Consider the following 11,375-nt stretch of genomic DNA (forward strand, 5'->3'; position numbering starts at 1 on the left):
GTTTACTGTTTTAACAAAATCGAAACCAATTAGCTTTTATGGCCTGCTGTTACTGCCTGCCTGCTTGTGCCGTTTGACTTGAGCCTACCAAAAATCAAGTGCAGCTTCGCATTCACATCGACTTATTCAATGTGTATCTTTCGTTAGCTGTCATGCAATAAGATTCGATTTAAAGGTTTTCAATATATTCCGGTCTTCATTACACACACGCATGTAAGAGCCGAGCCGAGCCAATGCTCAGTGAGCATAAGTGGCTGCAGATGAGATTTAACCTAGAGCAATTATAAATAGAATTATAATCGACTGTGCATTGCCCATTCATGTATCGTATCCGAAGAAAAGCTATATATGCAGCTAGAAGTGGTGAACAACAAATAAAGGGAATATGCCACTTTCACCGATCAACAAAAATGACTGCAAATGGAAGAGCCTTTCTGATGTGTGCTTCCATGTGCTGTACACACATTTTCCTTCATAGAGTAAATTAAATTCTCTATTGCCTGTGCACATGTTTAGTGGGAATCCAAACTTCATCTGGCATATTAGCATTCCAAGAAAAGGCTGTGTCTTGACGTTGAATCCCTTGACTTTAGCCCATGTATGCGGTTCGATGAGCTGAATTGGTTCTATGCATATAAGCAAATATTTCAACTATCTATCTACATTCGAAATCCGAACGATGTTTGAGGATTCTTAATTTGACTCTTGTGCTATGGTTACATCTCAGGTGATTATTTCGAAATTTGGTTTATAATCAAGAAGTGGAAGTGAGGCACAAATACGCTTTGATATCGGTACAAATAGATTCAATTGTGTTGTTGAGCATCGACTAATTGCTAAATGTGGACGCTTTAACGAAGTATGCAAATTCGTTGCCGTATTATACGTGTTTACAATGGGAATCTGTCAAACAATTTACATCGCTTAACATAAGCTGCAGCAAAATTAGATTTTACACACATTTACAGCATATTTCGATACGATTATTTGGCAATTAGAGATTGAGAAAGTACACACAGAGCAATAATACTATGAAATATACTTTGAAATCATTTTTAGACTTTGGTGTATGTTAGCTTCCAGTGAAATAGAAAATGCGCAAATCGAATGCTGAGAAATTGGTGCTACTGAAAACAAATTAATAGGTCAAACAATTTTAAATACATCAATGTAATTTGCAGTAGTGTAAATGAACATCCAGAAATGTTTTGGAGAAAATCATTGATTTAGATCAAATGCACCATACTCAATGGTCATTTGAATATACAAATAATACAGATTAGATCGTTGCCTCTCATCGGTGCAAACAAATCACCAAAGTACGCAAAAATAAATAGAGCGATTCAATAAAACGTCAAATGTTCTGACTGACGATGATCTCAAAGCGAGTGAATAGTTCAAAAATCGGTTGTTTGGTTAGGTATTTGCTAATCAATAAACTAAAGGCAAAATTATTCAATTGAAAATGTTTGGTTAATAGTTTTCAAGTTTAAATGCGTTGTAATCGATGTGTAAAACGTGATGGAACGTTTTAGAATCGGGTGTACCATGTGTATGTGTGTGTGTGTGCGAGTGTGTACTTGGCTATGATAGAACGTATGACATGAAACTGACTTTTCGATTAGTTGAACGAACGTTTCAGCAGGCAATGTGTAACACGCACCAATGTTACCTATCACTCCTCACACAATGCAAACATGAAATTATCCAGAAAACACAATTATTTCATATTTACATTCGATTTTAAACACGAATGCGCACCGCTGCATTTGAAGTGTTAGAAAATGGAAATGTGGTGTATCTATATAGGCAATGATGTGTGTGGGTGTGTGTGTGTCTGTGCATACGACGGTGGCAGAAGCATAGAAATGAAAAAAAAATAGGATGGGCAGTGATTACAGAAGCCAAATTTTAAACATTTTCTACAGTATACGTGAATGGATGATTTTCAATTTCTAGAGCTGATATTTTGATTTCCGAAAACAACAAAATCTATCCATTTGTTTGCATTCATATTTTATTCTATGTTTACTACCTGTTAGTGCTAATCTATTTTTAATAATGATAACAAATAAAACACGAAAATGTTACAAAATGAGAATGGAAAAAGTATAAAATAACAAACACACAATACGAGTGAGTTTTCGAACGGAAAAACTAATGCATTTGATTTAATGAAGCCTAAGTTTTTGGACTATATTTTGGAAATTATAAATTAAATACGTACATACATGCGCGCAACATCAACAGACAACTCGGCATATAATCATGCATTCGAACGCTGTGGTAATCAACCGTGTGTTGTTGTGCATTTGGATTGAGTTTTTGTGACGGTGGATAAAAGTCGGAAACGAATTTACTCATTGAACAAGTACGTAATAGCAAGGGCAGGAACTTGCATGTCTTAATGACGAAAAAAAAAAATCGAGAAAGAGAGAATAAAAAGTTTTGAGTTGAAATTATTCCTGGCAATCAAATTATGAGCATAGAACTACGCATTTGAGTCAGGGTTTTTTTTTTGTTCAAGCTAATTCACGTGTTCAAGTATGTGCGGTGGTGATCTTGCTAGTCTTTTCTTAATATATCCTTTGAAATGGATTCCTTTCCATTAGACATTCATATATATATTCTCTCATTTATTCCTCATATTTTCATATTTTACCTATAATTTAAAGTGCTAGACAACCATTCAAACTTCTCTAACAAATGGCATTGTTGGTCTCCTCACTGTTCTCCATTACATACAATTACATGAATATCACCGCTCATTACCCAAAATGAAATTAGTAATGGCTTTCGACTTTACTCGAACGGAATGTCAAAATGTTTCTAACTCAATATCAAGATGTTCAATTTTGGTTTGAACTTTGTTCCTTCGTTATTCCGAAGCGACAATGGAAATGAAATCAATACCTGATTTATTTCATTTGGCCGGAATTCATTAACGACTAAAACGATGTTTCTTCTTAGTTATCAGTTCTAAGCGAGAAGAAAAACTGGATTTCGGCATGTTTTACGTTGAAAAGCAACCCAATTATGGTTATTGCCTGAAGCCTTACAAAAGTTGTTGCAGACAGAATACTCCATATCGTGATGTTCATATTTTTGCAATGGAATTCAGCTCTTCATCCTCCCGATACTCAGTATGTGTGTATGCACGCGCGCTTCGAAGCTTATCGGCGTGTTGTGAGCACGCGAACACCATAGTACAAACAACGCTAAATAATTAACGTATATGAAGTGCCTCAAGCAAACAACTCATTCGTTCACTTGTGTTTTATCGTTATTAAAAAAAAAAGAATGAAAGGGTAAACCTCAAAGGCAGTGCAGTGCAATCGAAGCACTCTTCAACTCGATTAACTAACTGTCGCTGATTTTTCTCGCTTTCTCTCTCTGACACACACACTCTCTCTCTCTCTCTTTCATTCTGCAGTCTGCACGAATGTCAAAAAGTCAATTGTCGTACCAGATATGCTGTGTAATTAAAATGACACGTGTCGGCTTCAATTCGGTTTTTATCGCCTGTAACCCCAACAATCAAAACCAAAATAAATGCATTTGACTTACTGTCGATTTGATTCATAACACAAATTGTCTCTGACATTTGATTAACCTTACTGAACTTTATGGAATATTGTTTGAATGAATTTGCATCTGATTTTTCACAAAAATTATTATGAAGGAAGAACACAGCATTCGAATTATGAACCATAAGTGCTTTAACAGCTACTTGAATGATATTGCGTGTTGAAAGAAAATCATGTTTGTCTTTAGATGATTAAAAAATGTGTGGTATTGTAATTATACTGCTTTTGCTCATTGCAACCCCATTCTGCTCATCAAAATAGGAAAAATATGAATGTCAAAACGATTCATTCTGCATAAATCTTTTCGAAAGTGTAAAATTAATTATTCAAATAACACATGTCATAATTTTGAATAATATAAAATTCAAATTGCACAATTGCTCCATTTTTCGTTTCATGAGAATGAAAATAGTAAAACCGTTGTTTTCAAGGGAAATTGTCATTAAGAATTCAAAGCCGTTTTTTCCGAATCCGGTATCGAATGCAGAAAAAAAATGCAGAAAACTAAAAACGCAGAAAAATTGGAAAAATACGATTTTTTCGAAAGTTTGTTGACCACAATAGATTTCGTCCGACGCGTGTTTTTTTAATCTGGCACATCAGCCAAATAAATGCCAGGCGATAGTTTAGGCCGCCCTGAGTTCATAATGGGCCATGGTTTTGGGTAAAGGTGCTTCTGCCGGGAGTTAATGACTATAGGCGCTCCCACATTTCAGGAAGAACGAATTTCTTGATGAAACTTAGTTTTTACACCAGTACTCCGGTAATTATTGGTTGTTTATCTATCTATTCAAGAAGTTATTTGTTCAGACAATCACGCAGAAGCGATCCTGTACTCTCAAAGCTACAATATGTTTCAGAAAATGGGTTGAAATGGGTAAATTTCGGGGAAAATGAGGAAAAATGGTCAAAATTAGTTACTGTAGTAACATTTACAACTTTTGAAATGTACGGTTCAACACATGAATGTCAGATTCTAGTTGCTGGCGAGCCGATATTAACCACATACTTCGTTTTGGTGAGTTGGTGGATTCAGTGGAAAAAAAAGTTCAATTTTTTTTGTCAGTGGTGTTAGAAAAGTGGTCGGAAACGGCCTCTTACGATGTTTTTGTCTTGGATAACTAACATTTTTCGCAAACTGACACCTCGTCACACAGATCGTTCTCATATAAGACCGCCGTATGTATGTATTATTTCCCCTTTGCACACTCTTCGAACGCGGCCACATTAACGAACTGTGTGTGAGGAAGCAACGCGCGCATGTAGTAATGTTGTTTTGCCTTATACTGTACACACAGAGCGTCAGAACAACCGTTCTTAGTGTCGACGCTTACTATGCTCGAGCGCAAATTTTCTATGGAGAAAACGGCTTTGAATTCTTAATGACAATTTCCCTTGAAAACAACGGTTTTACTATTTTCATTCTCATGAAACGAAAAATGGAGCAATTGTGCAATTTGAATTTTATATCATTCAAAATTATGACATGTGTTATTTGAATAGTAAATTTTACACTTTCGAAAAGAAATGTAGTAGTGTTGTTTTACCTTATACTGTACAGTGTACACACAGAGCGTCAGACAAACCGTTCTTAGTGTCGACGTTTACTATGCTCGAGCGCGAATTTTCTATGGAGTTTCAGTATAAAAACTGGTGCACAACTGGAAAAATTGTATGAATTAAAACCAACTTTTTCGGAAGCTAATGTTTTTCCCAAATAAATTTTGTGGTCAATATTGAAAGAAAATGTATATGTTACGAGTGAAAAATAGAGACTATCTTCGAATATCGGTGATTTTGAGTATAATTTGGATTAGCGGAATGATTCTGTCATTTTATCTATACGATGAAATTGTCGACGGCATCTTGCGCTGGGTGAAAAAAAAAGTGAAAAAATTTAGCGAGAAACAATGATTATTGAATGGTTTTTCTTTTATAGCAAATACCTATCAAACCGAATTCATTATTCCGCAAATTGTATTTGATACTGCCAATGACAAAGGAGTTCCATATGCACATTTTCGATATACAAAATCCAGAGGAAGTGCAAAACGGAGCAAAACCACACTTCAAGGACATTGGTCCATACGTTTTTAGGTAAGTTGCGCCAATTGGTTACCCTATGTGAAATTCAATCTGAATGCTGTGGCTTTTTGTTTCTCGTTTTAGGGAGGAAGTTGTAAAGCATGATACCATTGATGATGACGAAAATGACACGGTCGAATTTAAAATGAAAAAAACATGGATATTCCAACCAAAACTAAGCAACGGATTAAGTGGAGACGAGATTATTACCATTCTACATCCCGGTATTAATTAAAAAACCTTATTTTTTTCATTAAATTTTATAAACTTTTTTTGTTGTTAAAAAATCTAGTATTAAATTTACTGGCTTTGGCGGTAAATGTTGATCGAAAACCACTGCTTCCGATGATATCGGATGCGATACGTTTCATTTTCAACCCAAAAACGCCATTTTGGACTGGCAAAGCGATGGATTTACTGTTCGACGGTACGATGCACTACTGCGACAGGAAAACTGTTATTCATCCAATTTGTTTTTGTTTTCTTCACTTTCTGAGTCAACAGGAATACCGATAAATTGCACATCGAAGAACTTCAAAGCGAGAACAATTTGTTCCACGTTTGAAGCTGGCGAAATTGAATATATTCAGCAAGTTTCTGATGACGCAACCGAGTTCAAGTTTTCTCTTTTTGGTGCCGTAAGTATTGCCAATGTTGTGAGAAAATTTTAACGCAACATAATCAAGAAAACTTGGAACAAGAAGAGCAATTCCTAGGAACTCAATTATTCGTATTTATCTACATAGTTTAATGATTCAACGAATGGTGTATTCAAAGTTTATCGTGGTAAAAAAGAGGTCACTGATATAGGTCGCATTGTTGAAGTCGATGGACAACTCGATATTGATGTATGGAATTCAGATGAGGAGAATAAGTTCAAAGGAACGGATGGATATTGGATACCGCCATTTCGCAACATTCACGATCGAATATGGGTGTACGAACGGCAAATATGCGCAACTTTGGACTTGGAATATACACAGAAGACTCACCATCGTGGTGTTCCGTTGCGAACTTTTAGTCAAAATTTGGATCGGTTTTCCACGAATAAAGCGTATTGCCGTGAAAATGGCAGTTGCCCCATTCAAGGAACGCTTGACCTTTTCAATTGTATCGGGGTACCGTTGATTGCCACTTTGCCACATTTTCTGGACACGCACCCATCATTGCTGGCAAATATTCAGTCGGGACTGCAACCAAATAGGAAAGCGCATGAAATTTATATCAGTATCGATTTGGTGAGTGAATTGATTTTAGGTATTACGCAAGAAATTTGTTCGAATGAACATTCAAAAAAAACCCTGTTTTCTATAGAAAAGCGGCATCCCATTTTTGGTCGCAAAACGATTGCAAATAAATTTCGAATTAGCCCCTATACCAGAAATAGAAGTGATGGCCAATTTTCGGAGCATTATATTCCCATGGATATGGGTTGAGGAACGTCTTAAATTGAACGGCGCTTATGTGACATTGATCCACTCAACTCTAATCTCGTAAGCAATTAACCCTCTAATGCATTAATTTTACCCAGAGCTGGGAGTACTGGTACTTGGTTGAATTTTGGCCATAATTAATTAAAAAAATATTCATAATCCTGGATTCCTCTTGGTTAAGTCAGGAAATGTGATTGACATAAATCAGAGAACAATCAAATCCATTGTTTAAAAGTGTCAAAAATGTGTCTAATTTGGAGTTCGAATAATTTATTTTGTCAAATTTTTGTTTTTGCACACATTTTTGTTTATAACTTTACAATCACACTACATAGACAAATATTGCCAACGACAAAAATAAAGAGAAATCATTGATAAATAAAAATTCCATTTGAAGCAATGTGATCCGATGTACGGTTTACGTTCTACAAGCATTTAAATGTTGCCCGTCTAGAGGCGGTTGTATGCATTAGAGGGTTAAATACGCAAAATAATCCTTAAGGCAATGTAGTTATTTTGTGTTTTCTTAAAGGACCCGTCGATTAGTTGGAATCATCAAAGTTTTGTGCTTCAGTGTAATTCCATTAGCTTCAATCGCAAGTTTGGCTGTTCATATTTTAATTCAATATGATCAAATTCGGTTGATTGATGGCTCTTCAAAATCCAACGATGAAGAAAATATGGAGCCGAACATCAAAACGATTCATCGAAAAGATGCTGTTATTTCGCATGGATCATTTTAATCGAAGTTTCATCATATTCTAAGAAACAATAATTACATTCTTATGATATGAAATTCACAATTTATTTTGCACGAAAATTTGTTTGAAAAGTATCAACGTTACTACTATCACTTCACTTACAATCAATAAATACGTAGAATCTGACGCACACGCCCCACAACAAAATATGTTTCATTTCGAAGAAATTCCTCTCATTTTCGTGGCTGCATGGAAACAACTATCTACAAAAGTATATACTTACCATGTCAGAAACATTTATGCATTCAATTCCAGAAATATTTATTCGCATGTTATTTCGTCATATATGCGAGGGCACTGTAAATATGATGAAAACGAAAAAAAAAAATCCAACTCGAAAAAAGTGGTTGCTGTAGGCAGAACGGTAATCATTAGCTGCAATCAATGATTTTGTCTGATTCCGCCTCATTCATATGGTTCGGTACAACTTTCATCATTATTTGGCAATTCCGACACGTGGCATTTTTTTAATAATGGTAGGACACGCTCTAGTTGACGAAAGGCAACAACAAAACCGGGAGAAAAAAAATCCACTTGAGAGAGAAAGAGAGAGAGAGAGAGAGAAAAAAAATGTGAAACGCCAATTTAACTGCAGCACAGGACACAGCCAGCAAAATGAGTTGACAGATGACGAACGTCTCGTGAAAGGAAAGGATCAACTGTAACTAGTGGCAACAATCGTTGCACTGAAACTTCCGTGCCAAAAATTTGATTTCAATCTGTGCCGCCGTACCATGCCATACCAAGTGGAATGGAATTGAGAAGGAACCGAATGTCAAACTGTGCGTCACAATATCAGAGGGCTTATCATCATATGCACACCTTCTACCAAACGACAAAATATTTTCCTTTTTCATTCTTGCCATTGCTCGTCCGCTCTTCGGTTGTTGTGCTTTGCTATCGCTAGTTTATTTATGGTAGGAATTTTTCTTCTATCCCATCATGTTGTTGTCAAGATATGAATCGATGGAGACGCAAAATTGGACGACACAAAGCGAAAATATTGAACTATAAATAAAATGACTGTAGAATGAGAGAAAAACAGCCAGAGAGAAGGGGAAAAAACGAAGAGAGCATGAAGCAAACATCTAGAAAAAATAATTTATACATTAACAGCAGATAGCTACATCATTGCCTGAATGAACGAACAGCGAACGGAAATATGTTGGCAAAACGAAATTAAAGCCATCAATAAAGGGATTGACAACAGCAGCAACGAAACGCTGGAGATGCAAACGAAAAGGAGAAAATACAGCAACGAGAACAACACACACAAACACACGCGAATATACAAAAACAGCAACAGCGGGAAAAAAAAACGGCGACATTTCAAAGGGAAAAATCGAACTACCGATGAATAAAAATGAGGAATAATTAAAGCAAGCAAAAGACGACACACCGGCATATAATAACGAGAGAAAAAAGAAGAATTTTGAACAACAGCCGATTCGATTCTCGTTTGGTTCAGTTCAGCTCCGGATCGGCTCACGTGTGTAGCAAAAATTCATTCATTTCGCAATTGCCTGAAGATAAGTATTATTCCATTTGGTTATTCGCCGTGTATTGTTCTTTTGAATTGAGGTTTTGTGAATATCAACGTGTATGTGCAGCGTGTGTCTCTCATGAATGGCAACAAGAACAGGATAACCATGTAAGAATGGCGAAAACCCACATGCATCTTTTTCAAATTCTGCATACAGTGCTTCGCTTCGCACGAGCACACATACATACACATTCACACCGTATGGCCGTGCCAATGCAGATGCTACAAAATTGCATCGCTCCATTCGTTCGGTCGTTCCGTCCTTTTTTGATAAATGTGTCTGCGCATTGATTTAGAAATTACATTTTCGAGCATCAGCTTAGAATTTTAATTTGAACATTATACCAAGTCCTTTTCATCAAAAATCCATTTTGGAGTTTCGTTGTTTTTGTTCTTCGCATTTTTTCGAAATCACTTTTTTGTTATTGCATTGATTGACGGTTTTTGATCGTTTGATTTATTCCAAAAATGCATATTTTTCGTGTGTTTGCTCCATGGTCTGTATTCGATTTATATTTACAACGAGCTGAGTGTATTCAATAACGGCGACGATGCATTCGACGGTTAGTCATCGATCGGTCGTCTTCTTGGCAGATGTTCTTTTTTCTGTTCATTTATTCAGTTCATCTGGGCTAACGATCATCATCGGCGACAATGTGCAATGATCTGTGGATCCTTTTTTGTTCCACTCGTTTTCGATTCTGTGCTTGTGTGCAATGTGCGCGCAATTCTCAATGGAACGTGTGCCCGGCTCTCAAACGTATGGCAACGATGGCGGCACGAACAAGAGCCATTGCTTGCGCAACACATTCCACTATTTTATTTATTGCCGTTCGTACGTTATTTATGAATCAACTTCCATTGTTATTATGGCAACACGACAATTTGCAGCAGGAACGAAAAAAAAAAAAACGAAGAGAGACAAAGATGTGCTAAACTCAATGGAAAATACACTGCAAAAATGGCATTAAGTGAGTGTGTCTACAAGCACATTCAAGTTTCTGTCTCTTTTCAAATATGGAAGTCACTTTGCTTCCTACCTTCATATTTTTTTTTCTTCAAGTTTCTTGACATTCACAATCGAGAAATAAAAAGGAAGTGTTCTTCTGGCTATTGGGGCAAACAAACGAGAAGAGTGAACGAAGGAGAATTGGAAAAAAAAATCGTAGGTGAGAATTGAGTCAGCAAATGGAATGTGAAAATGAATCCAAAAGTCAATATTTGAACGAACAAACGCGCGTTGCTTTGCAATAAGTGATTGACGGTACATTCACATCCGCTGGCACACAATGAATTGTTGTGCCGCGAGCACAAATGAGCGACGAAATCTCTTTTGAATCCTAATAAATTGCATTCATTCACTATTGCGCTGCAACTCCATGTAGTTATGTTTGACTGCAATAAATTATAAACAAGTTTATCAAGATCCAGACCAATCCATTTCGAATCAAAATGACTGTGTGTGTCGGTGTGCGAGCGCGATAAAATGAAAACAACATCGCATAGCCATGATGATTAATTATTATGAATTTTCATTGATTCTTTTTCACTTTTATTGTCTCACCCATTTTTTTTTTACTCTCTCGTGTGTGTCGACCACATGTGCTTCATTTCGAACGCTGAATCAACGCTATTCATTAGTCGTCTTTGATGTGTGTTTACATTTTGGTTGCCGTTGTTTTTTTTGTTGTCGTCTCGGTTTTTTTTTCGGAGATGCAGAGAACACAGAGCAATTAACTCACATTAAGCCCATGTTTGCGCGAAAAGATTGCGGTTTCACAAAGAATCGTCGTCAGCAAATGCAATTTCAGATTTATGTGAATAACTTTTTCATTCGCTTCTTAAAATTGAGCCGATAAGATCTGAGTTTGTTGTTCGAAAACAAAAACAATCGAGATCAGTTTAATCTCTCTCTCTTTCAATGTGAATAGAGTTCATTGATTTGTGTTCGGATGGTGATATTTGA

The 11,375-nt window shown here is 36.3% G+C and overlaps 1 protein-coding gene across 1 annotated transcript; it reads left to right on the forward strand.

Moving 5' to 3' along the window:
• Positions 1-5,858: 5,858 nt before the first annotated feature.
• Positions 5,859-7,215, forward strand: LOC129567421 (sensory neuron membrane protein 1-like). Its single transcript, XM_055444287.1, has 5 exons — positions 5,859-5,896; positions 5,965-6,099; positions 6,177-6,310; positions 6,419-6,910; positions 6,987-7,215. Exons 2-5 carry the CDS (start codon positions 6,018-6,020, stop codon positions 7,167-7,169), a joined length of 891 nt encoding a protein of 296 aa, XP_055300262.1. The 5' UTR covers positions 5,859-5,896; positions 5,965-6,017; the 3' UTR covers positions 7,170-7,215.
• The last annotated feature ends 4,160 nt before the right edge of the window (positions 7,216-11,375 follow it).

Source organism: Sitodiplosis mosellana, unplaced genomic scaffold (assembly GCF_009176505.1).
Source record: "Sitodiplosis mosellana isolate CC-2019 unplaced genomic scaffold, AAFC_SMos_1.0 Smas_scaffold_11, whole genome shotgun sequence".
NCBI lineage: Eukaryota > Metazoa > Arthropoda > Insecta > Diptera > Cecidomyiidae > Sitodiplosis > Sitodiplosis mosellana.

Excerpts from the sequence above, each read along its gene's own strand:
- LOC129567421 (XM_055444287.1), top strand. The coding sequence starts at position 6,018 with ATGATATCGGATGCGATACGTTTCATTTTCAACCCAAAAACGCCATTT. Across the intron at positions 6,100-6,176 it reads GATGGATTTACTGTTCGACG|GAATACCGATAAATTGCACA; the intron begins GTACGATGCACT and ends CTGAGTCAACAG. Across the intron at positions 6,311-6,418 it reads AGTTTTCTCTTTTTGGTGCC|TTTAATGATTCAACGAATGG; the intron begins GTAAGTATTGCC and ends TTATCTACATAG.